The sequence below is a fragment of the Microtus oregoni genome, unplaced genomic scaffold (assembly GCF_018167655.1).
Source record: "Microtus oregoni isolate MIOR12 unplaced genomic scaffold, Mior012 000057F_ref0000458, whole genome shotgun sequence".
NCBI classification, from domain to species: Eukaryota; Metazoa; Chordata; class Mammalia; order Rodentia; family Cricetidae; genus Microtus; species Microtus oregoni.
Window position 1 is genome coordinate 2524383 of NW_024543833.1, and position 24161 is coordinate 2548543.

At 41.1% G+C, this 24161-nt stretch overlaps 1 protein-coding gene across 1 annotated transcript in view; it reads right to left on the reverse strand.

The window, feature by feature from the left end:
* Window positions 1–3938: 3938 nt before the first annotated feature.
* The window catches only part of Cfap53 (cilia and flagella associated protein 53), a 34315-nt gene continuing 14092 nt past the window's right edge, over window positions 3939–24161 (reverse strand). The window contains exons 4-8 of the mRNA XM_041639161.1: window positions 21817–22120; window positions 18517–18735; window positions 16365–16581; window positions 8353–8455; window positions 3939–4215 (exon numbers count right to left, since the gene is read on the reverse strand). Of these exons, the coding sequence (XP_041495095.1) occupies window positions 3987–4215; window positions 8353–8455; window positions 16365–16581; window positions 18517–18735; window positions 21817–22120 (1072 nt within the window). The 3' untranslated portion in view covers window positions 3939–3986. The remainder of the gene's footprint in view (window positions 4216–8352; window positions 8456–16364; window positions 16582–18516; window positions 18736–21816; window positions 22121–24161) is intronic.

Genomic DNA, 24161 nt, shown 5'->3' on the forward strand with positions numbered 1-24161 from the left:
TCTCTGTCCCGCCTGGTCCTGCAGCCATTCAGTCCCAAATAAACACACAGAAGTCTACATTGATTATAAACTGGTTGGCCCAGTTGGCTTTCTTATTAATTAACTCTTGCATCTTACATTAACCCGTAATTCTTGTCTGTGTTAGCCATGTGGCTTGGTACCTTTTATCAGTGAGGCATTCTCATCTTCCTTCCTCTGTGTCTGGATGATGTCTGCAGACTTAGCCTTTCCTCTTCCCAGAATCCTCCTGTTCTGGTAACCTCACCTATACTTCCTACCTGGCTACTGGCCAATCAGCATTTTATTAAACCAGTTAAGGTGACAAATCTTTACAGAGTACAAGACCATGTCCCACAGCACAGCGCTTTTTTAAAACAAGAACAGTGAATCTAATCTTTGTTTAGCTTTCTTTTTCCTGACCATTATCCATAACAACTTGTAAGCAACACTCTAAACAAAGACAAACATTCATAATCCATTTTTTGGGAATGTGGGCATAGTTTTCTAGGTTATTTCCTGCTGGTTGGGGGGTGCTGATAATCTTATGGGGATCTAAAGAAAATTTAGGATTATGGTCAAGTCCTGACTGGAGTATTCTGTGAGGCTTGTTATCTCAACCAGCAGTCTTAAGGCTGTTCTTAATATAGAACTCAGAGGAAACTCCAACAGAAGTTCTCTGAAATATTGGATCATCTGAGCCATTCACACCTATCAGAGATTTTTCAGGGGGTCTTCCTTGATCAAACTTGATTTTTCTTAACCCAGAATGAATCCACAGCTTCTCATTTCCTGTGAACACAAAAGCAAAACCTCTTCTCCAAAGTAACATATATTTTGACTTAAATTTTGAAGTCAAGGCATTTTCAAAATATATAGGTTGGATTAATCCAGCAGCATTTATAATCATCTGTCTATAACAGCTGTTGCTCATTTCTCTGTCATCAAACAATTGAAAGATAACACAATAACATCCAGATTCTCTGTGTATTTTCCATCTTTATGTGGCTTTATTTTAAACTCTAATTTCTTTTATTTTTATTTTTAAATTTTGTTTGAGACAGGGTTTCTCTGTGTATCTTTGGGTGTCCTAGAAATTACTTTATAGATGAGACTGTCCTTGAACTTACAGAGATTTACCATACAACAACCACAGGTCAGGACTCCTGTCCTCCCCATAGGACCTTTATAAGACCTCATTAGTCCTCTCACAGTTCCCACCCAGGCCCTCACAACTCAACCTAGTGCCATCCAGATAGTCCCAAATGCCCCCTCACCAGAGACCGATGTGTTAACAATAGTTCAACAATACCAAGAAATATTAAACCACTAGAGCCTGTGGACCCCCTCTGTGAAATGGTCCTGACCACCTCCTTCCTCCTTAATTCTACAAATACGAATCTCACTGATGGCTGATGGCTGTGTCTAGATGCTAGACCACTGTTTTACATAAAATTGGGCCTTCTTGTTGCACATCTGTAACACTCAGGACTGTGTCCCTAACCAACAGAACAGCTTGTCCCTGGGAGAACCCTCTCATCTTGGAAGACATTCCAGGGGGACGCCACCTGCTTCTGCTCATGTAACTACCCCTTAGACAAAACTGCCTATTTGTCAAATCCAAAAATATATGTTTTCTCAAGGTCTTCAAACGCTCTTAACTTAGACAACTCTCATCAGTCACCCCTACCCTGAGGGTATTGGTATACATGTAGCACTTGTTTATACCCCTGTATATAAACTAGTGCAGTGATATTTTATTTATATTTTAATGAATAAAGCTTACCTGAAGATCAGAGTGCAAAGCTAAGCCACTAAAGGCCAGGGAGGGGTGGCACACACCTTTAATCCCAAGACTCAGGAGAAAAAGGCAAACTGATCTCTGTAAATTCAAGGCTACCCTGGGCTACCCAAGATCAATCCAGAAACAGGTCCATGTGATGGTGACTCACACCTTTAATCTCAGTTTGGGAGTCACACACCTTTAATCCCAGCACTAAGAATATGGAGACAGGAACAATATCGTTGGGTAGAGAGAGGAACTCAATGGAGTGAGGAAGCTGAGGTTTGGCTGTGACAGTACTGCCTTGTCATAGACTCCAGAACAGAGTCAGAGGATACTACAACAGAGACCTTAAGGAGTTAAATTGTCATCTGGTATAGTGACCAGGCCTATATTCCTGTCTACTCTGGAGACTGAGGTAAGATCACATGTTCAAGGCCAGCCTGGGTAACTCAGATGATAGGGTAGGCTTTTTTGTTTTGTTTTGTTTTTTAAAGTAAATACAGGGTTGTGAATCAAGTCAAGTAGTAGCGCCTTTGACCAGCATTTTCAAAACCCTGGGGTCACTCTCCCAAACAATAAGAAATAAAATTTCTCAAGGAAATTTTGTGTTGGGAATGAGAATAGCCTGAGGCATAATGGTCAGAGAAGACCTGGGGAAGGTTCTGATAACATCGCGAAGCTAAGGTACATACTGGTATGCCCTGTCTATTGCTTTGTCTTGTCAATCTACTGTAATGCTGACATAGGGAAATGAAAAATCTCAGATGTAGGTTCAAGAAGGATGCTAAAGTGGACTGTTTGCCATAAGAAGTTTATTACAGAATTTGCTAATACCATTGATGAATAGACAGACAACGTATGGTGGGGACTCTGAAGAAAGAACCAGGCCCACGTGCTAAATAAGGGATTCTTCTCTTACAGCTTTCTGAAGATGGGGGTGGTTTTATAGGACAAGCCTGAAGCCAGGCTCTGTAGCGAGCTGCATGGAATCACACCTGATGGAGATGTATAATCAACTCCTATGGCTAAAGTCTGACCTATGCTATGATCACACAATGATCATCAGCTGCCTGCATATGCGTGAACTATGGGCAGTGCCCACCTGGCAGTTCGGGGTTGGCAGCCCATGCCTACTTAAGGGCTGGGAGAGGTTTGCCTGAAGAAAGAGAGAGAAGAGAGAGGAGAGAGAGGGGAAGAGAGAGAGAAAGTGAATAAAGTCCTGAAAACTGCTGCAAGAAGAGCCCCGGGTGTTGCGTTTTTCCTTGCTGGTCGAGGTAGAGACGTGACAAGGCTCTCCACTTCTTAGGTTGGAGACAGGAAAGAAGTGGGGAGCAGAATGTGTTCTCTCCTCACCCCCCAATACCTCCTTTACTGTAAACTCATTTCTCCAGGTGAGAGAGCTGGGCACCTGGAAGTCTGTTAGCTAGAGAGTTAGAGACAATACCCCAGCAGGCACCTGCCAGTGTCCATGAGAGGGGGAAAGCTGCTGGAGAGAGTGTGGCCTGAGCAGCAGTCTGGTCTGGGTTCTAGTCTTTCATTCTTAAAGAGAGAAACTGCAAAGAATTAAAGCATTAGGTTCTGTCCTGCTGACTTTAATTGTTACCTTGACACAGCCTAGGGTGTATGAGAGAAGAGGCCTCAACCTGGGATTGCCTAGATCAGATTGGCCTATGGGCATGTCTTTGGGGGATTGTCTGATCATTAGTTGATGCTGAAGGGCCCAGTCCACTGTGGGCGGCACCTTTCCTAGGCTGTATAAGAAATTAAGGCTAATCCAGAACTGATGAGTGAGCCAGAAAGTGTGCCAGCATTTGATCAGTGTTTCATCACAGAAGGAAGTTAGGGCCATACCATGGCCCAAACTATAAAAAACCTGTTTCCTTTACTAATTCCTGTCTCCAGGGTTTTTGTAACATACTACACAGGGACTTCACATCCTGTAAAACCAGCCAAGCTGTGCAAAAAACTCTGTGCCAAAAAGCTAAAATAAATGTTTACTTTTTTTAAGTTGGTTATGTCAGGTATCATGGCATAGCAATGAAGAATTGACTAGTATCCAAACAAAGAACAAATTTATTTGAAGGAATAAAATTATGTCTAATAAAGAATATAAACTCAAGAGAATAAAAGTTTATCCTTTACTTAAAAGGTGTAGTTAAAAAATACCAAAAGACCCAGAAAACACACATTAATGTTTAATAAACTATAGTGGAAGCTTGCCAGGCCAAGCCCTGCGCATGGGGTGAATTTTCTGAGACAGAGCTTGATGTTCCGAGAGGATCCCCTTGATCCTGTCCAGACAGTCTTGATTTGCTGCCACCCCTGCTTCAAATTCCAGGCGTTCCTCTTCCTTCGCTGCTTCCAGAGCCCGCTTCTGGTAGGCAATTTGCATCCGAAGTTGATCCCTATACTCTTTAGCCAAAACACAGCGCCTAAGGTTTTAGAGATAACAAAGGAGAACATTAAAAATTACCATTTGGATTTATTTATAGCATTATCATTAAATATAATACTTCCATGAATAGGAACACAACAATATCACTTAGAGACCGAGAAATGGGATTGCTTTTGGTAGGACTGCCATTTTTACTATGTTGATCCTACCATTCCAAGAGCATGGGAGATCTTTCCATTTTCTGGTATCTTCTATTTCTTTCGTCAAAGGCTTAAAGTTTTTGTCAAATGGGTCTTTCACTTCTTTGGTTAGTGTTGCCCCCAAGATATTTTATGTGTGGCACCACCACACCTGGATTTGTTTCTGTACTGATCTTGTGTGGCCTTGAACTCACAGAGATCCATCTGCCTCTGTCTCCAAAATCCTGGGATTAAAGGCGTGTGTCACCACTGCCTGACCTCTAATGCCCTTCCAATCTTTAGGTGAACTTTATTAAAACACAAATAAAATATCACTATAAACATCTAGGCACCAAACACAAGGGCACCCAAGTTCATCAAAGAAACACTACCACAGCTTGAATCACAGGTTGACCCTCACTCACTAATAGTGGGAGACTTCAATACTCCACCCTTGCAAATAGACAGGGCATCAGACAAAAACTAAGCAGAAATGCAAATAAGACCATGTTTACTCCAAGATGGCCACACCTATTAATCTGTCTTGAATTCCTTGGTTGCAAAAACAGGAAAAACCAGATTTTTGAGATCATAACTGGCCTTTGCTGACACAGTCTATTTCCCAAGATAGTCTGTCTGGCTTGAACAAACAGTTCCAGGAAGAAGGGACCATTGCAACCTGTATGTACCTTCATCATAGTTCCTACTTCCTCACCCCCAAGCCCATCACCAGCCCCTATAAAAGATTCCAGCCAGCTCTAACCTCCCCCCCCCCGCCCCCGCCTCCAGGCAGCCCTTTCATTCCATTGGGAGACAGGCTGGCCCTTGCTGTGTGTGCTAATAAACCCAGCTCATCTGTTGAGGTCAGATTCTTGTCTCTTTACTCTGTACTTTGGTCAAAATCTAACAATCCAGGAATGTCCTCCTGGCCAAAGCTCTTGGAGCAGCAGAGGAGAAATTAGTCTCCTGGAGAAAGACACACAACGTGCGTGTTAGGAAGACTTTCAGGAAAGACCTTCCCTTCAATTAAACCTTACCCTCAAGTCTGAACTCCTGAAGATGGACTTGAGGGGTAGCTGGGTCTCTGTGTCCCTTTTCCCAATGTGGCCCTCATTCTATGAATTTCTTTTGTTTTCCTGCTTTTAACTATTAATTTAACTTTGTAAATTGTCTCATACAGGCTCAATGGCCAAACCTACATTGTTGGGGCAAAAGCTGTGACCCCAAATCTCGTAACAATCGGACGAGATGGGAGATACCTCAGTGGAAAAGAGCATCAGCCATGCAAGCATGAGACTGAGTTTAGTTCCACAGCACCCACGTAGAAGCTGCGCATGGTTACACACGCCTGCAGTCAGCCTAGTCAAACAGCTAGCCTCTGATCCAGCAAGAAGCACTGCCTTAAGGCAATAAAGTGTGGAAAGAGATAGAGGAGGCATACTTGAGTATTGACATATGAACATGAACACATACTCTCACACACATTCACATGCATGCACAATACAAACCCACACACCCACACATATATACTACCTGAAGCTCATGAGACAGCTACCTGGTCTACGCAGCGAACAAGAAACTGCCTCAAACTAGGTGAAAGGGCAGAACTGACCTCCGATGTCCACAAGAGCCTGTAACATACCCATGCTCACACATGGACACACATATACATCACACGTAAAAGGTTAACAATTTGAATCTTACAAGGTGTTCATTTACACCTACACTTTACATTGACATTCTAGCACTGAAAAGTCAGAGGCAGGAGAACCTCACAGGTTTGAGGTTAGCCTCTCTCTATAGAAACTCCAGACTATCCAAGACTATATAGCAAAACTGTCTCAAAACAAAAACATAAACAAAGAAAAAAATCTCAAACAAATGAACAAACAAAAAGACTTGAACTTGCCAGCTGTGGTGGTACACATTGTAATCCCAACACTCAGAAGACTAAGGTAAAACTGTCAGTTAGAGGCCAGCTTGGGCTAGGTGGTTGTGGTGCACACCACACAGCACTCAGGAAGCCAGGCAGAAAGATGTCTGTGAGCTCAAGGACAGTCTGCTCTACAAGTGAGGTCCAAGATAGCCAGAAAAACACAGAGAAACCCTGTCTTGAAAAACCAATTCCCCACCCCGAAAAAAGAAAGAGAGAAAGAGAGAAAGAGGGAGAGAGGGAGGGAGGAAGGAAGGAAGGAAGGAAGGAAGGAGGGAGGGAAGGAGGGAGGGAAGAAAGGAAGGAAGGAAAGGAGGGAGAAAGGAAGGGAGGGAGAGAGAGAGCAAGCTTCCTGATAGAGGTTAAGAATATAAAGAAAGGATGAGGATAACCATCTGAAAACTTTGCCATAACCCCCAAAATGGAAAGGGAGGGAGGGAGGGAGGGAGGGGGGGGCACCAGATCTCATTATAGATGGTTGTGAACCACAATATTGTTGGCACACGCCTTTAATTCTAGCACTCAGGAAGCAGAGGATGGATCTCTGTGAGTTCTACCTGGTCTACAGAGCAAGTTCCAGGACAGGCTCCAAAGCTACACAGAGAAATGTTATGGGACAATGATCTGTACAGTGTAAAGATTTGTCACTTGTATTGGATTAATAAAGCACTAATTGGTCAGTAGCCAGACAGGAAGTATAGGCAGGGTGACCAGGCAGGAAGTATAGGTGGGACAACCAGAATTCTGGGAAAAAGAAAGACTCAGTCTGCAGTCATCACCCAGACACAGAGGAAGCAAGATGAGAATGCCTCACTGATAAAGGTACCAATTCTCCACGTGGCTAACACAGATAAGAATTATGGGTTAATGTAAGATGTAAGAATTAGTTAATAAAAAAAACCTGTGTTAATGGGCCAACAAGTTTATAATTATGTAGGCCTCTGTGTGTTTCTTTGGGAATGGATGGCTGCGGGACTGGGCAGGACAGAAACTTCTGTCAACAGAGAAACTCAGTCTCAAAAAAAAAAAAACCCAAGAAAAAAAACAAAGACAGAAAGAAAAAGGAAGGGAGGGAGGGAGGAAGAAAAGAAGCATTTCTCCTTGTGTGGGAGGCATGGAGGCTCTTATACTCACAGATAAACACTAGAGGAATCAGGAATATTAAACATAGGGCTGTCTCTTCAAAGGGAGAGATGTATGATCTGTTTTGTGCCCAGGGGTTGATGTGGTTAGTAGCCTGGTGATCTTTGAGCTATCTGTATGGCTGAGACCACACTGGATCCTCCCCCACATCCTGATTATGAGCTTGTTTGTCTCAGTCAATTTAGAACCCAACTTTACTGAAAATATCACTTGTACTATACAAAGAATTTTGATGTCTTAAGCTTTATTGTGCACATGAAATTCGTTAAGTATCACCAGTAAACTTTTAACAAATCATACTGTGTTTAAATATATCTAAAATATACTATTTGGGGTCAGACTCTCAAAGTTTGAACCAACAGCAGCTCCGGAATCATGCTGAACCACACTGACATCTTGCCTCCCATGTGTTACAGAACTAGAAATACAACTCACACTACTAGCTTTTTTTTTTAAGTTCTTGTAAATTAATGTTATTAGTCAAGATGCTCATCTGGTTGGGCAGTGGTGGCACACGCCTTTAATCCCAGCACTCGGGAGGCAGAGGCAGGTGGATCTCTGTGAGTTCAAGGCCAGCCTGGTCTACAAGAGTTAGTTCCAGGACAGGAACCAAAACTACAGAGAGAAACCCTGTCTTGAGAAAAAAAGAAAAAAGAAAAAAAAAAAGATGCTCATCTGGCTTAATAACCAATGTGTATATTCAGACCCACAATGACAGTGGAACTTAATTTTACCAGCACAATTTGTGCCTATTTTTATATGAAATTGTATTAATTGCTCTGAGGGTCTAAAAGCACCAGTGAAGCATTAATATAAAATAGTATCAGTAACATATGGATTAATGGTGCAGTATCCTTGTGTTAAAGATACTATTTTTCTACATAAGAAGTGATGAGAAAGAGAATGAACAAGATCATACCTGGCAAAATTCTCCCTCTCTTCACAGTTGAGTTCTTTCAGGCCTTCATTTATGCGCTCTTGCTGCATAGCTAATTCTTCTTGTTCTTTGGCTTTTCGTTGCACTAAGAAAGGCAAGAGGAATTACTTGACAATTTTTTTTTTCAAGCAAAGTCTTGCTTGAAAGTCTGCTGATATTTTTCTGGGCACTAAAGACATATTGCCTTCGGAATTGTTTGGGATCCCTGGGATAAAAACATGGTAGAAAGAGAAAACTGACTCCAACAAGTTGTCTTCTGACTCCACGTGTGCCATGGTGCATATGTGTGCACACACATACACACAATACATACATACATACATACAATTAAAATTATTTTTTAAAACAAAGGGAAAAGAGAAGCACAATCCAGGCATGCGGCTGAACACCTGCAGACCAAGGTACAGGGAAATGGATGGAAGAGTATCACTTGAACTCAGGACATTGAGGCCAGCTAGGTAACATAGTCTGACTCTGTCTCAAAAACAGAAGGGAGAGGCATTTCTCTCCAGGAATAAAATTTCTTATCCACTGTGATCCACACGGATTTCTTCTCATCATTTTGCCCTGAAAATCTTTGAGTGGCCTTTTTACAAGAGATTAAAATCTATCTTGGCCAAACCTGCTGATCAGGGAACAGACAAGGTACTCCTTTGGTCATGGTGGATGATTTTTTTTTAATGTGTTCTTGGGTTCAATTTGCCAGTATTTTATTGAGTATTTTTCCATCAATGTTCATGAGGAAGATTGGTCTATAATTCTCTTTCGTGTTGAGTCTTTATGTGATTTCAGTATCAGGGTAACTGTGGCCCCATAGAAAGAGTTTGGCAACGTTCCTTCTGTTTCTACTATGTGAAACAACTTGAGAAGTATAGGTATTAGCTCTTCTTTGAAGTTCTGGTAGATTTCCCCTGACATTTAAAGAGAACGCACACAGGGAGGGTGAAGCGGTTCCCCAAGGTGTATATTCCTGTGCTCCTAAACCTGCTCTAAGCAGCCTACGGGAAGGAAAAAAAGAAAGTTCTACTTTTCTCTTCCATGATTTATGTCTTTTCAACCAATAGTCCATATAACTGGAAAACTCAAAACCTACCTTTCCCTGAAAAAAGTAAAACACTGGCCCCAAGCTGGGTTAGAAAATTGCTGCTGGATAATGCCACCTGGGTAGAATGGATTCTCCCTCCTGCCCAACCCTGACCTTTTAGAAGGATTAAAGACAGTTACTGAAAAGATCTCCTTTGTCACCCAATTGGCCCCAGATATTAGGAAAAGAAAGTTACAAAAGTTAAAAAAAAAAATTAAAGCTCTCAGTAGGTCCCAGATGCTGGAGGTGGCTCAGAAGGTGTTTACCAACAGAACACTGATGGGGACAAGGCCTTTTCCGTGAACAGAAAGCCGCCATCACCTTCTCTGATACTGAGATGGAGCTGGACTCTCACATTAGCACAAATATCCCTGAGCATATGGACAGAAATCAACCCCCAGGACTGGCCCAAGCACCTCCATCCAGATTTAATTTCCATGTGCTTCTATATTCCGACTCCAAAAGGTAGGAGTAAGATAAAAACTGTATTAACATGATATAAGGGATGAACAGACCAGTTGAAGGATTATGGGCTACATCTCCTTGTCATTCTTGTATTATAGCTGGATAAACTAAGGTTGGTTTTCTAATACTCTTGGGCCACCACCCCTCTTCAGTTTCATCTTCTCTAAATTCCTCTGTCTATGTCTGAGTATTTTTTTAATTTTCATTAGTAGGCCTAAGGTTTGTATCTTATCAGTCAACTTTTCACACAGCTCCTTGAACAAAGCCACATCTAGTCTTTCCCAAACAGTTCCACCAGCTGGGGAGAAAGTATTGAAACATATGAGCCTATGGGGCAATTTTTATTCAAACCCCCATACAGCCTTTGCCTATCACACCTGAGACCTTCAGTATGATCTGCTATGGAATAAATGGAATAATCCTTTCGTATACTATAAAGATGTGTTGCTATCGTTGGTTTAATAAAGAGTTGACTAGTCAATAGTTAGGCAGGAAAAGGTTAGGCAGGAGATCCAGACTGAGAAAACCTGGGGAGAAAGGTAGTATTGCCAGCCAGATGTAGAGGGAGCAGGATGTGTAGAAAATGAGCTAACAATCCATGAGCCCATGGTAGCATGAAAATTAATAAATATGGGTTAATTTAAGTTGCAAAGTTAGTTAGTAACAAGCCTAAGCTGTCAGCCAAGGATTTATAATTAATAATAAGCCTTTGTGTGATTATTTGGGAGCTGGCTGGTGGGACAGAAAAGTCCACCTATAATGAGCTTCAGCACAATAAGAAAAGGAGGAGGAAAAAGAGGAGGAGGGGGAAAAAAGAAGAAACAAAGGAAGTTCACAAATAACAAATGCAACCAGCTTCATTCTGGTTTTTTTAGAGAAAATTATATACATATAGAAATGTTGAAGAGAAATTTTCAAAGCTGTAAATAGTTGTGATTTCCTGGGTAGTAGAATTATGGTTGGTTTTGTTTGCTAACTCACCCTAGACATTTAAGGTTTCCATAGTTTTTCAACAAGTTTAACATTTATCAAAGATATTTCCTTCTCACTTACTGAAATTACTTGTGTGGAAATCTAACACACTCTCACAGTCTGTGTTGTTTCTTTCTGGCAGAGGCAGAAACCTCAAAGTAGCTACAAACTTGACTCCATGACCAAGCACTGAGTGCGGAGGAGGAAACACATGGGGTAGTGCATGCTCGGCTTCTTAACCTGAACGTGGTGATTCTACATGGGGCACATAACTAAATGCAGAGTCATGAAAATGCTGGCAACATTCAAAGGTTTCTGAACATGCAAAATCAAATTTTAATTCAAATTCAAAGGGGTAATGATTTGTTTCTGGAAGTGTTTGCTGGCGTTGCAGCTACTTTCCTGGCACCTTGATTCCAAGTGCACAGCATGCGATTTTCCCTGCACATAATTCTATACCATGCAGTGCCAATGAACGCTGCTGGGATCACTGTGGCTTAGATTTGGGGCAACTGTGTGTTATGAATTGCAGTTTATGTACCAAGTTTCCCGTTCCTAAATAAACAAAAATGGTTTCATTATGGCAGACCATAGGGATCGGATGAGGTCGAAGGTGACTGTGTATCACTGGCACAGGTACAGACATGTCAAGGCACAGATGACTCGGATCTACCGGAATGGAGGGCTTTCCCCTGGTCTGGCTAAGAGGGATGGCAAAGCCGTCCTGTGTGCCAAGTACAGGTGTTGAGGAAAGTTTGGTCTTTAGCTGAAACCAGTGTGTACAGAAATCACCAACCCCTGATTCCTCCTTCCTGAAGACTGCATCCCAGGACTGCTTGCCTAAAGATCACCCCTCTCCCCCATTGAGATTAGCTCACCTGCCTCCACAAAAGACCTTATACATAAAAATAAATAAATAAATAAAAAACCTGCTGAGTTTTCAGGCTGCTGTTTGCACATCTCCGTCACCGCACGTGGCCCACCCATTGCCAGCTTTTCTATATGTGTGTCTGTCATTTCTTCATTCCCTATCAGTTAGATTCATCACTAAACCATGCAGGTCACAGAAATGGTGCCCTAATAGGGATCCTGACTACGGGGACTTGGCATTGGGCCAGATGAGGGAAGGCTCTTCTGAGAAATGCAGACACATGACAATTAAAGATAAGGGAACCTTATTTTTATGCACTGGGCACCAAACATGGGGCAGCAGAGTTGAGAGATGAGCAATTATATCTTTAGAATTTGAAGGAAGTTTTTGAGGAACCAAGAAAATAAAAATGTCATGTTTCCATAAGTTCTTAGACTATGTTCAGGAGACCAAGAAAAGATAGAAAATTTGGTTATTTGAAAAAATAGGAGAAAAGTTAAGGGATAGATACATAGCAGAAGGATCCAAACATACTTCCATTTTTACTTCAGGTTTATGGCATCTTAATGGGATTTTATAAGCTGTTTCCTCACAAAATTGCAGAGTCTGTAAAATAGGGTCCCAGAGGGTGTCTGGCCTTATGCACTTTGCCCCTCGGTTTACAAAGGATTGACGCCTCGCCCCCGGAGACAGCCATAGATAGCTAGGGGTGGGGAGCACAACTGCAGTTCCAACAGTGCCCCTGGGATCTGGGGAAACAGAGAGGCAAATTTGATTTACATGTCGTGCTGGCCCTGACCTGCCTGGTGCCTTGGTCGCTGACACTGAGAAATATGAACAGGGAGGATGAAAATACCCAGTCTGTGGCAAAATGTAACTTGAGTCTAGGTTGCAATGAGACCTATGGAAAAATAAACTCTCTCCTTTACCACAAACTTTGTTTAGTGAGAGAGATCTGGGAGACGACACTAATGGTTTTAACTGCTTTTCCATATTTGAGTGACTTGATTCAGTGCTTGGCCTACAGCTAAAACCAGTGTGTGTATAAAGTGTCAGCTACATTGTGGGACTGCTTCTTTACAGAGACCCTCTACTCAGATTAGCTAACACACCTAATAAATGTGTGAGGCTCCAGGCTGCTGTCAGTGCGTCTCCATGACTGCACAGGACCACCTCACCCCAGCTTTTCTGTATGTGTCTACAATTTCTTCATCCTCTGTTGCTCCAGTTAGGACAGTTCCTAAACTGTGCAGGTAGTCGAAATAAACAGTCTTCAATTATCTTTCTTATTAATATTCTTCAGTTTGTATCAGATCTTTGAATTGTATGATATTAGAATGTTTTATTATTATTATTATTAATTATTCAATTAATGTTTGAGTTGCTGACTTAAGTTTTATTTTAAAAGATCAGCAATTGAATTTTCACTTGGGGTTAGGGCAGAACTTCCAACAATTTCTGAAACAGCCTTCAACATAATTCTGCCATTTTGAACTATATGTTTATGTGAAGTTGCATTCTCAGTACTGATGTTTATAAAATAAAAACATCAGTCAACTCTGAAAAATATTAAATGTGCAATCAGTCCTGCATTATCAAATATCCAGCCAGGATTAGGCCCCAGGATTTTATTCTTTATGTAAAATAAGCAAGCACATCCATCTCATTAGAATGCAATTTAGGGGGGCTGGAGAGATAGCTCAGTGGTTAAGAGCATTGCCTGCTCTTCCAAAGGTCCTGAGTTCAATTCCAAGCAACCACATGGTAGCTCACAACCATCTGTAATGAGGTCTGGTGCCCTCTTCTAGCCTGCAGGCATACAAAAAGACAGAATATTATATACATAATAAATTTTAAAAATATTAAAAAAATCAAGAAAGAAAAAATATGTATAGCTATACATTTCACCTTGGGGGTAGGATTTCAACATAACGTTTGAGGAACACAAACGTTCAGACCATAGCAATGGGCAATAAAGAAATAGCCATTTCTTTAAAAACAAAACCAAAAAAAGAATGCAATTTTGCTTTTATCTTTAATAAATAGTAAAATATCCATCTATCAAAAATTGTTTTAAATTTATTTATGCTATATTATCAGTTTATGTTGGATCTGTGCCCATTTTATACACTCGTATATATGGGGTTGTTTAACCATTTCCCAAATGAAAGGCTCATGAGTGGGAACTGTAAGGAGTTATAATCTAGATGCACTGAAGCTATAAGATTGATAGTCTCCAGGAGACTCTTGGAGCATCTCACTGAAAGGCTCTGCATTCAGAGAGCAAGAAGGACACTATGTTGGGTCATCCTCTGGTGTAAGAGATTAATGGAAGATATTGGAGGGAGGTCCTCTTGGTTGTTCTGGTGGCTCAACCCCAAAATAATCACACAGAAACTGTATTAACTAAATCACTGCTTGGCCCATTAGGTCTAGCTTCTTATTGGGTAACTCTTACATCATAATTTGACCCATCTGTGCATAACTACAAGGTTGTGGCCTACCAGCAAAGTTTCAGCACATCTATCTCCAGCAGTAGCTCCATGGCTTCTCTCTAAATCTGCCTTCCTTCTCCCAGCATTCAGTTTAGTTTTCCCTGCTTTTCTAAGTTCTGCCCTGCTATAGGTCCAAAGTAGTCCTTTATTAACCAATAGTATTCATAGCATACAGAGGGGAATCCCACATCAGGAAAAATATTAATTTTGATAAAGATAGACAGATACCAACATGGCAGGAACTCTGGGGAGTGCTCAGGGCCCTGTAGTGGTGAGGGGTCCCTTATAGGTTTCAGTGATTCACAGCACACACCTGCAGTCATACTGCCTCTGATTCTCAGGTGTTGAGAATGGGGGGGCGGGGGAAGATGTAGAAAGAATCTTGCATTTGAGAAAGAAATACATGACCTTGAGAGTATAGTATGAATAAGGAGGACAGGCCTGTTGGGGACCAGTCTCAACAAAAATACCACTAGCCATGTTAGGACCATGGAGATTATAGAAATATAAGTAAAGAGTATGAAGATGCAAAAATAATAAATCAGAAAACATAGAATAGTAATGGAAGGGAGTTCCAGCGAATACTGAAGTTGCCCATGTTTAATTTCCAATTGCTTAAAATACCCCGGCCCTAAGAGGTAAGAGTAAGAAAAAATTGCATTAACATGATACAAGGAAATGAACAGACCAGTTGAAGGTTGCAGGCTATGTTCATAGTTAAACATTCTATTGCTAGAACAAAATAAGTCATGTTCATACCCTAGACCAAACATTTTGTAGAAAACCACTCCCTGGTGGAATCCAATGTTATCTCCTTAAGGGAACTGGAACCTTAGTTGAATCCTTTTCTTTTGTTTGAGGTGGAAAATACCTACTTCTCTATTTCTGAAATACAAGGTCTGGATATTAACCACACCTGTTGACAATAATCTTGAGAAATCAGAACTCTCTGATCTAAATCTAGGTGGGACCTTTTTTTGAGGTGGAAACACAATAACCTTGAAGGAACAGAGATGAGTTCAAACTCTCTGGCCTTTGTTCAAGGTGGAAAGAGGCTCACATTGTTCGGGCCTCTACACAGGCCCATTTAGTTGGTGTGTATCTGTCATAAAGTTGAGAGTGTGGTAGCCTGGGGACAGTATGTAGAATCAGTTGGAGGGAGAAAGAAGATGCAGCTACAGATAGGCATGATCTGAAAAGTGTATGGTCTGGATTGTAACAAGTTAACAGAATCTGTTACTTAGTAGTAGAGGGCAACTTGGTCCAGGGAGATCCATGAGACAGGGGAAACTCAGCCCACATGTAATTCCAGAAGTCTTGAACTAGAGTTAAGGATAACTGAAGTTTTTATGAAGTTTTATGAACTGCTAAAAGAAAAAAGGGAGCAAACCTCCCCAAACTTTGAGAATGGTCTCTAAATGGAGACCCTTCTGGTCCATCAGTCATCAGAAATGCCAAAAAGTCATAGTTAAAGCCTTGGAGAGAAGAATATACTTTAAATGGGAACACAAATAGCCTTGAGTGAATGAGCCGTTTGAGCTGACTTTACCAGACACCCAGAATTTCTCAGGGTTCAGTACATTACAGGTTGTTAACAAAATGACCTGTGCAAAGTGATGGAGGGAGAGAAACAGCTTCAGAAAGAAAACGGGGACAGATGAAAGGGCAGAGGAAGAGGCAGGAGTCTGCCTTCCACCATCTTTTATAATTATCAAGGTGAACAGCACTCAGCATACACATGACTCTTCGACCTTGAGAACACCTCCCCTGGAACTGGGCATGTGAACGTGCTAGGATGGGAAGTTTCTCATTCATTTATGTCTCCAGTTCTAATTAGATAAGAATTGAAAAAGCAGGGGTCTTAGTACTTGCAACATTCATGGTATTTCATGGTTACATACTTTAAATATTTTGGTTGTTAAAATAAGAGCATGGGAGAAGAGGGTACAGGGGGACAGTGGGAAGAGGGAAATGAGAGCACAATATAATGCCATGTGTCTATTAAATGTCACAGTGAAACCCATCATTTTGAATTAAATGCTAACTAAACAATTAACTTATAAAAAGGAAAGGCAAAAGATAAGAAGAATATAAAATGGTTCCTTACATTTTTCTTGAACTTGGAGTTTTCTTGTACACATGACTTCATTCATGAGTTGCTTCCTTGCTTCCCTTTCAAGGGCCAGCTCCCGATCCTTCTCAGCCAACTTCTTTGCCTTTATCTCCTCTAGTATCCTGTCTAGTTCTTTCTCTTGGGCTTTTTCTTCCATTCGTAGCTGTATTAGATAGTCATTGTATATCTTTTGTTCTCTTCCCATGTCTTCCTACATAGCATAAAATTTAATTCATGTTACAGCAACAAGAACAAGTTTATATTTTTAATACTTGGTATCTTAGGGTTTTTATGGCTGTGAAGAGACATCATGACCATGGCAACTCCTATGAAGAAAACATGTAATTGAGGTGGTGGCTTAGAGTTTCAGAGGTTCAGCCCATTATCATCATGGCTGGGAGCATGGCAGTGTGCAGGCAGATGTGGTGTGGTAGCTGGAGCTAAGAGTTCTACATCTTGCAGGCAACAAGAAGTCAATTAACACACCAGGAAGTATCCTGAGCATAGGAAATCTCAAAGTACTCTCCAACTGTAGGCAGAGGCTGCTTGTTTGTTCCTGGCCACCCAGACCCAAAATAACCACACAGAAACTATATCAATTAAAATACTGCTCAGCCAATTATCTCAGCTTTCTTTTTTTTTTTTTTAATTTTTTTTTTAGATTTATTTATTTATTATGTATACAACATTCCTGCAATGTATGTTTGTATGCCAGAAGAGGACACCAGATCTCATCATAGATGGCTGTGAGCCACCACGTGGTTGCTGGGAATTGAACTCAGGACCTCTGGAAGAGCAATCAGTCCTCTTAACCTCTGAGCCATCTCTCCAGCCCTTATCTCAGCTTTCTTATTAACTAAATCTTACATCTAAATTAACCCATTCCTATTATTTTGTATTTTACCATGAGGCTTATGGTTTACTGGTAAGGCTCTCCAGGGTCTGCCTCCTTCGGCAGCTACATGGTGTCTCTTTGACTCTGCCTACTCTCTCTTTATATCTCTTTCAGTCTGGCTATATTCTGCTTGGCTGTAGGCCAAAGTAGCTTTATTCATTAACCAATAAAAGCAACACATATACAGAAGGACATCCCACATCACCCCGCAGTGACACACCTCCTAGAACAAGGTCATATCCACTCCGAGCAAGTCACTCCCTATGAGATTATATTCCAACTACCACATATGGTAATTTATTTGTTATGTGAGTGTGTAACGTGTTTGAGTGGACACATATGTGCCATGGTGTATGTGTGTGCACACTTGTGTTGGGGGAGGGGGATCAAAGGACAACTTTCAGTAACAGGCTCTGTCTTTATACCTGGGGATAGAACTCAAATCAACAGGCTTGATATTAGACTCCTTTACCTGCTGAGTCATCTTGATAACCCCAAGGGCAGCCTAAAAGGCAGTCTTCTAAAAGGTCCCATCCTAATCTTGTGGTGCTATATACGTAAGCATTCACTGATACACTATTATGTCTGGGATTTACTTCAAAGGACTCAGAAGTAGATTGTATACAGGTGTAGACAAGACAAGAATGGACTTTCAATGAAATTTGCTAAAAAGCTTGTTAATGGACACAAGGGGGCCCGGACATTCTCTGAATCTTTTTTAAATGTTTGACAGCACATTTTTGAGTAAATTGATTCAAATTCTTTCTCAAAGAGTTTCCTAAAGCAGTTACCAACAACACTTTCAATGGGAATACTGCTACTCTACAATGGGGTTGACTGGAATATCAACAGGAATGACCTAAATAACCCAGAAAGAAACATTTCTCTAAGAGACTAAGTGAGGGCAAAAAGAATGTAAAAACACTGCTTAACATCATTAACCATTAGGGAAATACAAATTAAAGTCATATGAGCTATTTGGCAACATGTACCATAATAAAACAAAAAGAATGACAATATCAAATGCTAAAGAGAATGTGGAGAAACTGGGGTGCTCCTGCATTGCTGGGAGACTAAAGCTATCTTTTATAGTTTTACCTCCCTTCCTCCCTTCCCTTCCTTCCTTTCCTCTGTTGGAAACTGAGCTCAGGGCTTTGTACCACAAAGCACAGAGAAAGTAACTGCCCATAGACTGTCAACTCAACAGTCAATCCTGACTGGCATTTAGTAGGCACTAAACAAATGTCTTACTTTCTTTTGCTTATTCTTATCTGCCTCCTCTTGCAAGTTTTGAAGGGCCCTTCCTACAAGCTTCATATTCAAGTCCTGCTCCTCTTTGTACTCCTGCCGCATGGACTCTATCTTGTCTTCCAAGGCTTTTTTCAAGATGTTCCTAGTTTCCAATTTTGTCTTCCGTTTCTGGAGCTTCTCTTGTTCATTCTCTAGCTTAACTTGTGCATTGTTCTGCTCCTAAGGAGGAATAATGAAGATGAATCAGCGTAGTTAAGGAGGAATAATGAAGATGAATCAGCGTAGTTAAGCAAGCTATAGTAAGGAGGCTGTTTGTTTGTCCTGGCCACCCAGAACCAAAATAATCACACAGAAACCAAATTAATTAAATCACTTCTTGGCCCATTAGCTCTAGCTTCTTATTGGCTGACTCTTACACATTAATTTAACCAATTTCTATTAATATGTGTATTGCTACATGGCTGTGGCTTACCGGCTAAAGTTCCATCCAGCTCTGGAGGGGCTACATGGCTTCTCTCTAACTCTGCCCTTCTTTCTCCCAGCATTCAGTTCAGTTTTCCTGGCCTAGCTCTGTTCCCCTATAGGTTGCTATAGGCCCAAAGAAATTCCTTTATTAACCAATGATATCCACAGCATACGGGGGGAATCCCACGTCACCTCCCCTTTTCTGTTTAAATAAAAAAGGAAGGTTTTAATTGTGACATAGTAAAATTACATATACTTTATCTTTTATCATAACTAAGGAAAACTCTAACTATAAATTCTTCAACTCCATCAAAGACTCCAGAAAGATATAACATTACCTAAGTAAACAGGATGTGCATTGTAAGCAACTTCCTAAACTCTAGAATTGACAGAAACATCTTGCTGCCTCGACAGTCACCCAAAGTTTCTTCTGTACCATTGGGGCATCCATCTTCAGCCTACAGTTCCATAGTATCTAGTAGACTTTTCCACAAAGCAGGAAGTTTCAAAGACAGTTCTACCTATATTGGCAGTATTCAGTCACATTTTTCTGTGTCCTGCAGAATGTCTGGCAGACCTTTTCAGGAAGCAGGAACCTTGAAGGCCCATCTCACCTTTATCAAGTTCAGTAGTCATTTTTCTGCAGGTCCTTCTTGCATGTCCAGTTCATCAAGCAATTCAGGCAAGAGCAGTTTCTTGCCCAAACGGCTAAACAACTTTATAAGGAGCCTCTTCAAATGCCTGTCCATCTTCTTCTTGAAGTAGATTGGTGCTGCCAGCAGCAACTGTGTCTCATTATCATAAAAACTTCTAAATTCTTAAAGCATTTAAATACCATATTCTGAAGGTCTCTGAATGATTTGAAGAATACCTAACTGAAATATATCTCTATTAACCTATATTCTTAATTATACATTACATTTTTAAATGAATTACATAATTAATCAAGAGCAGAATTATACATATAACAAGATTAACTTTAAATTTGCATCAATAAACCAAGATCCATACCAATTCAAATCTTTATAGCATATCCCCTTTTAAATAAAAAGAAACATTTAAAACAATATTTGGGAATGTGGGTTTAGTACTCTCCACACTATTTTTTGTTGTTTATTGAATGAAATAATTTGGGGGGGGGGGTATTCAAGGCAACCTTTCATGGGGTCTTGGTCCATCAAGCCACATTAGTCTAGAAGGATTCCATAGGTTCTCATCCTCTGTAGAAACAAAAGAAGAACCTCTTTTCCAAGGCAACATATCCTTAGACTCAAATATTAAAGTCAAGATACCTTTATGTTGGTTTAGCTTAGCAGCCTGTACAATGAAATGTCTTTCTGTACTTAGCTCCTTCACAGACAAAAAATTCAAAGAAGACACAATATACATAATCCAGACTCTGTGAATGTTCCATCTTTATGTGGCTTATTTATTTTTACTCTATTTTACTTCCTTTTATAACTCTCTATACTCTTTTTCTTCTCTCTCCCAAGCCTATGTACATTTATCCAACACTGTGACCCATTTAGAGGTCTTTTATGTCTGAATCTGTCCTATTGTGTATCTGTAATTCTTTACTGTCTAGGAGTGTTTCTAAAAATGCTAAGTGCTCCTTAAAAAATTAAGGTGCGCCACTGCTGGGGAAATATGACACTGCCTGCTTGCCCCACCCAGTTTAGCATGGCGGAGCTGTTTGCTGTCTCCGAGAGCCATGCACAAAATGCCCCATTTCTTTTTTTTTTTTTTTTTTTTTTTTTGGTTTTTCGAGACAGGGTTTCGCTGTGGTTTTGGAGCCTGTCCTGGAACTAGCTCTTGTAGACCACATTTCTAGACACATTTGCTGTCACCAAGCAAGCCATAACACGTTGCTCACAAGCCCCATCCAAATGCTTGGCCTCCTGAAAGAGCCAGAGGTTGCACTGGCAGCAGGGCCAGAAAGCTGGCATTTCAAAATGGCACAGCTCTTTTCCTGCTAATGCTGAGTCAGGAAAACCTCTCTTAAAGGAGCTGCAGCATGCCACCAGCAAACAGCAAGAAGCTGTATTAAACTCTGTATTTTTATGTCTAGAATTCCTTTTCAAGTCCTATCATGTTTTAAGTGGATTTTAGTTGGCCAAATGGGAGTTAGAAAAAAGCCATGGAGCCACTGCCAGCGACAGATGTGCTGAAACTTTGCTGGTAAGCCACAACCTGGTGGTGATGCACAGATTAATGGAGATGGATTAAATTAAGATGTAAGAGTTAGCCAATAAGAAGTTAAAGCTAATGGGCCAAGCAGTGATTTAAATAATATGGTTTCTGTGTGATTATTTTGGGGCTAAGCAGTTGGGAACCAACAAGCGCCCTCCTTACTACACAAAGCAAGTGAGTTAATGCATTTTCTCTACATTGGTGAGCCTAAAGGATTTCTTAGAAATATATACACACAGCTGCATCTAGAGGGATTGTAGAAATGGAGCTTGCTTTTTAATAAAGCTGAGCCAGAAATAAAGCTTTACAGGAATTGTTGTGTGTGTGATTGTAAAGTGTTAAGTAGGTGTGTATCCAAAAATGACCAAAAAAAAAAAAGTAAATGTAAATGACCTTTGACCCCAAGTACTCATCACTCACCACTGTGCTCAACATGCCAGCCCCCACTCTTCCCGGGCCATATGCTTCTATGCACACCTGTACATCTAGACTTGAGTGTACTGCTAAGAAATAATGATACTTCAAAGTGGAAATATGCTTAATGGACCAGCCCCTAGCTCCAAGTCAGAAAACTGTATTAGCCAGTTAGAAACTGCTACATTCATGGAACCCATCACCACATCACAAGCATATGAAAGGGCTCACCAGGAAGCGGGCCTCCTCTTCCTTCATCTGCCTGGCTGCCTGCCTTTGCGCCTGCAGGCTAGTGACCTGAGCATCCAGCCCCAGGCGTGTGTTTTCCACCAGCTCCCTCTGTCTTTTCTCTTCTTGAGCTTCTCGCATTTCCTTGGCTAATCTGTCTTCCTCCCAGAGCTTTGCGTACATCTTCTCTTCCACCAGCTTCTGCCTCTTCAGCTCCTCGTTGAATGCTATCTGTGCCTCCCGTTCCTCAATCACCTTTTTCTCATGGATACTGACCAGTTTACTGCGGAGCTCCTCACAGCGTTCCCTGGATGGGAAATTTAAAAAGGCAAACCCAGCATTTCACAGTGCTGTGTCTAGGCATACATTTACACAGTAATGCATAGGAGAAAGGGAAGTCAGGGCAGCCCAGACGCAGGCCACCTGGACAGAGGAAATGTGAAGAAACCACGGGGAGGGAGGCAGGTTCCAGAGAAGGCCACTAAGATCAGCCAGAATCAGCTGCTCTGACATCTCCTGTGTGACTTTGGATCAAACGTTTAACTTAGAAGTGTAGTGGTGCATGCCTTTAGTACCAGAAAGCAGAGGCAAGCAGATCTCTGTGAGTTCGAGGCCAGCCTGGCCTACATAGTGAGTTCTGGGACAGCCAGAGCTACATAGTGAGACCCTGCCTCAAAAAGAAAACAAAACAAAAGGAGTGAACTTATGTTGGCCAGCTGCCTCACCTTTAAGATGCCTGGTCTGAATTTAGTCCTACCAGCTGTTCCTGCATCCTGTGCTCCTTGCTCACTAGAACAGTTTACTCCTATCAGCCTCTAGAGCGGTGCTTCACAACCTTCCTAGTTCTGTGACCCTTCTTAACACAGTTCCTCATGCTGTGGTGACCCCCAACCATAAAATTGTTCTTGTTGCTACTTCATAACAGTAATTTTTCTACTGTTAGAAATTGTAATGTGAATAAATGATATGCAGGATATCTGATATGCAACCCATATGAAAGGGTTGTGCAACCCCCAGAGGGGTTGAGACCCACAGGTTGAGAACCACTGCTCAGTAGGAAGGATTATTAGGGCAGTGTATTGTTAATGGAAATTCTAAAGAACCATTGTCAGAGGCAGAGTTTTCATGGTTCTCTGAACCACATCTCAATCTGATTTTGCTGTTTTCTCATCCTGCTTTGGAAGTGCACTGAAAATGAACTCTTGTATTACCTTTGTATCCTACCAGTTAAGTGAGAACTTACTCCTAGACCATCTGGTCCTGAACACAGCTTAACAGGAGATATCCATTTGCTTATTCATGCTCAGGAACTTGAGAACCTAACTGACATTCTCTTTCCTTAAGTCAATCAACATAGTATCCAATCAAAGAGTTTGACATAAGTCTCAAAAATATTTTTTGAAGGCAGGTGTGTGGCAGTCCTAGCACTTGAGAGGCTGAGGTAGAAATATCTTGAATTCAAGGCCAGCCTGGGCTACACCATGAGTTCTGAGCTAACCTAGATTACAAAGTTAGACCTTTTCTGAAAAATTAATGAATTTTGGCTGAGAGATGGCTCAGCAGTAAAAGCAATGGTTGTTCTTGCAGAGGACCCTAGTTTGATTCTGGCACCCACATGGCTGCTCACAGCTGTCTGTAACTCCAGTTCCAAGGCCTTCTTGGGAGCTAGGCACACATTTACATCCATGCAGGCAAAAATGATCATAAACAAAAATAATTAGTCTGTTTATTAAATAATTTTTAAAGGGCTAATAGCTATGTTTTAAACCCTTCCAGGAAGAATATTGAACTTTTCAAATCCCTTCTGAGACAGAGATCTTAAAATTAAAAGACATATGAAACTGATAATCATATCATGCGACAATCACTACATTTAAGGACTCGAATAAAAAAAAAAAGACCAAAATGAAGAAACCAACCTGTGAAATTTATTAGCTGCCGGGCACTCAAGAGGCAGAGGCAGGTGGATCTCTGTGAGTTAGAGGCCAGCCTGGTCTACAGAGTGAGTTCCAGGACAGCCAAAGCTACCCTGTCATGAAAAACAAATAAAAGAGAAAGAAAGGAAAAAAGAAAAAAGAGAAATATGATAGCATTTTTAAAATATGTTTTTATTATTTTTTAAAAAATAATATGTATATGTTTCTGTCTATATGCTAGTATGTGATGTGAGTACAGGTGCCATTGGGGTCCAAAAGGGGGCATCAGATCTCTGGAGTGGGACTTACAGATGGTGTGAGCCACCAGATCAGTGCACTGCAAAGAGAACATGGGGCTTCTGCAAAAGCAGTACATAGTTCTCAACCCCATGGTAGCAATGCCCTTAATGCCTGTCTCTTAGACATATAAGA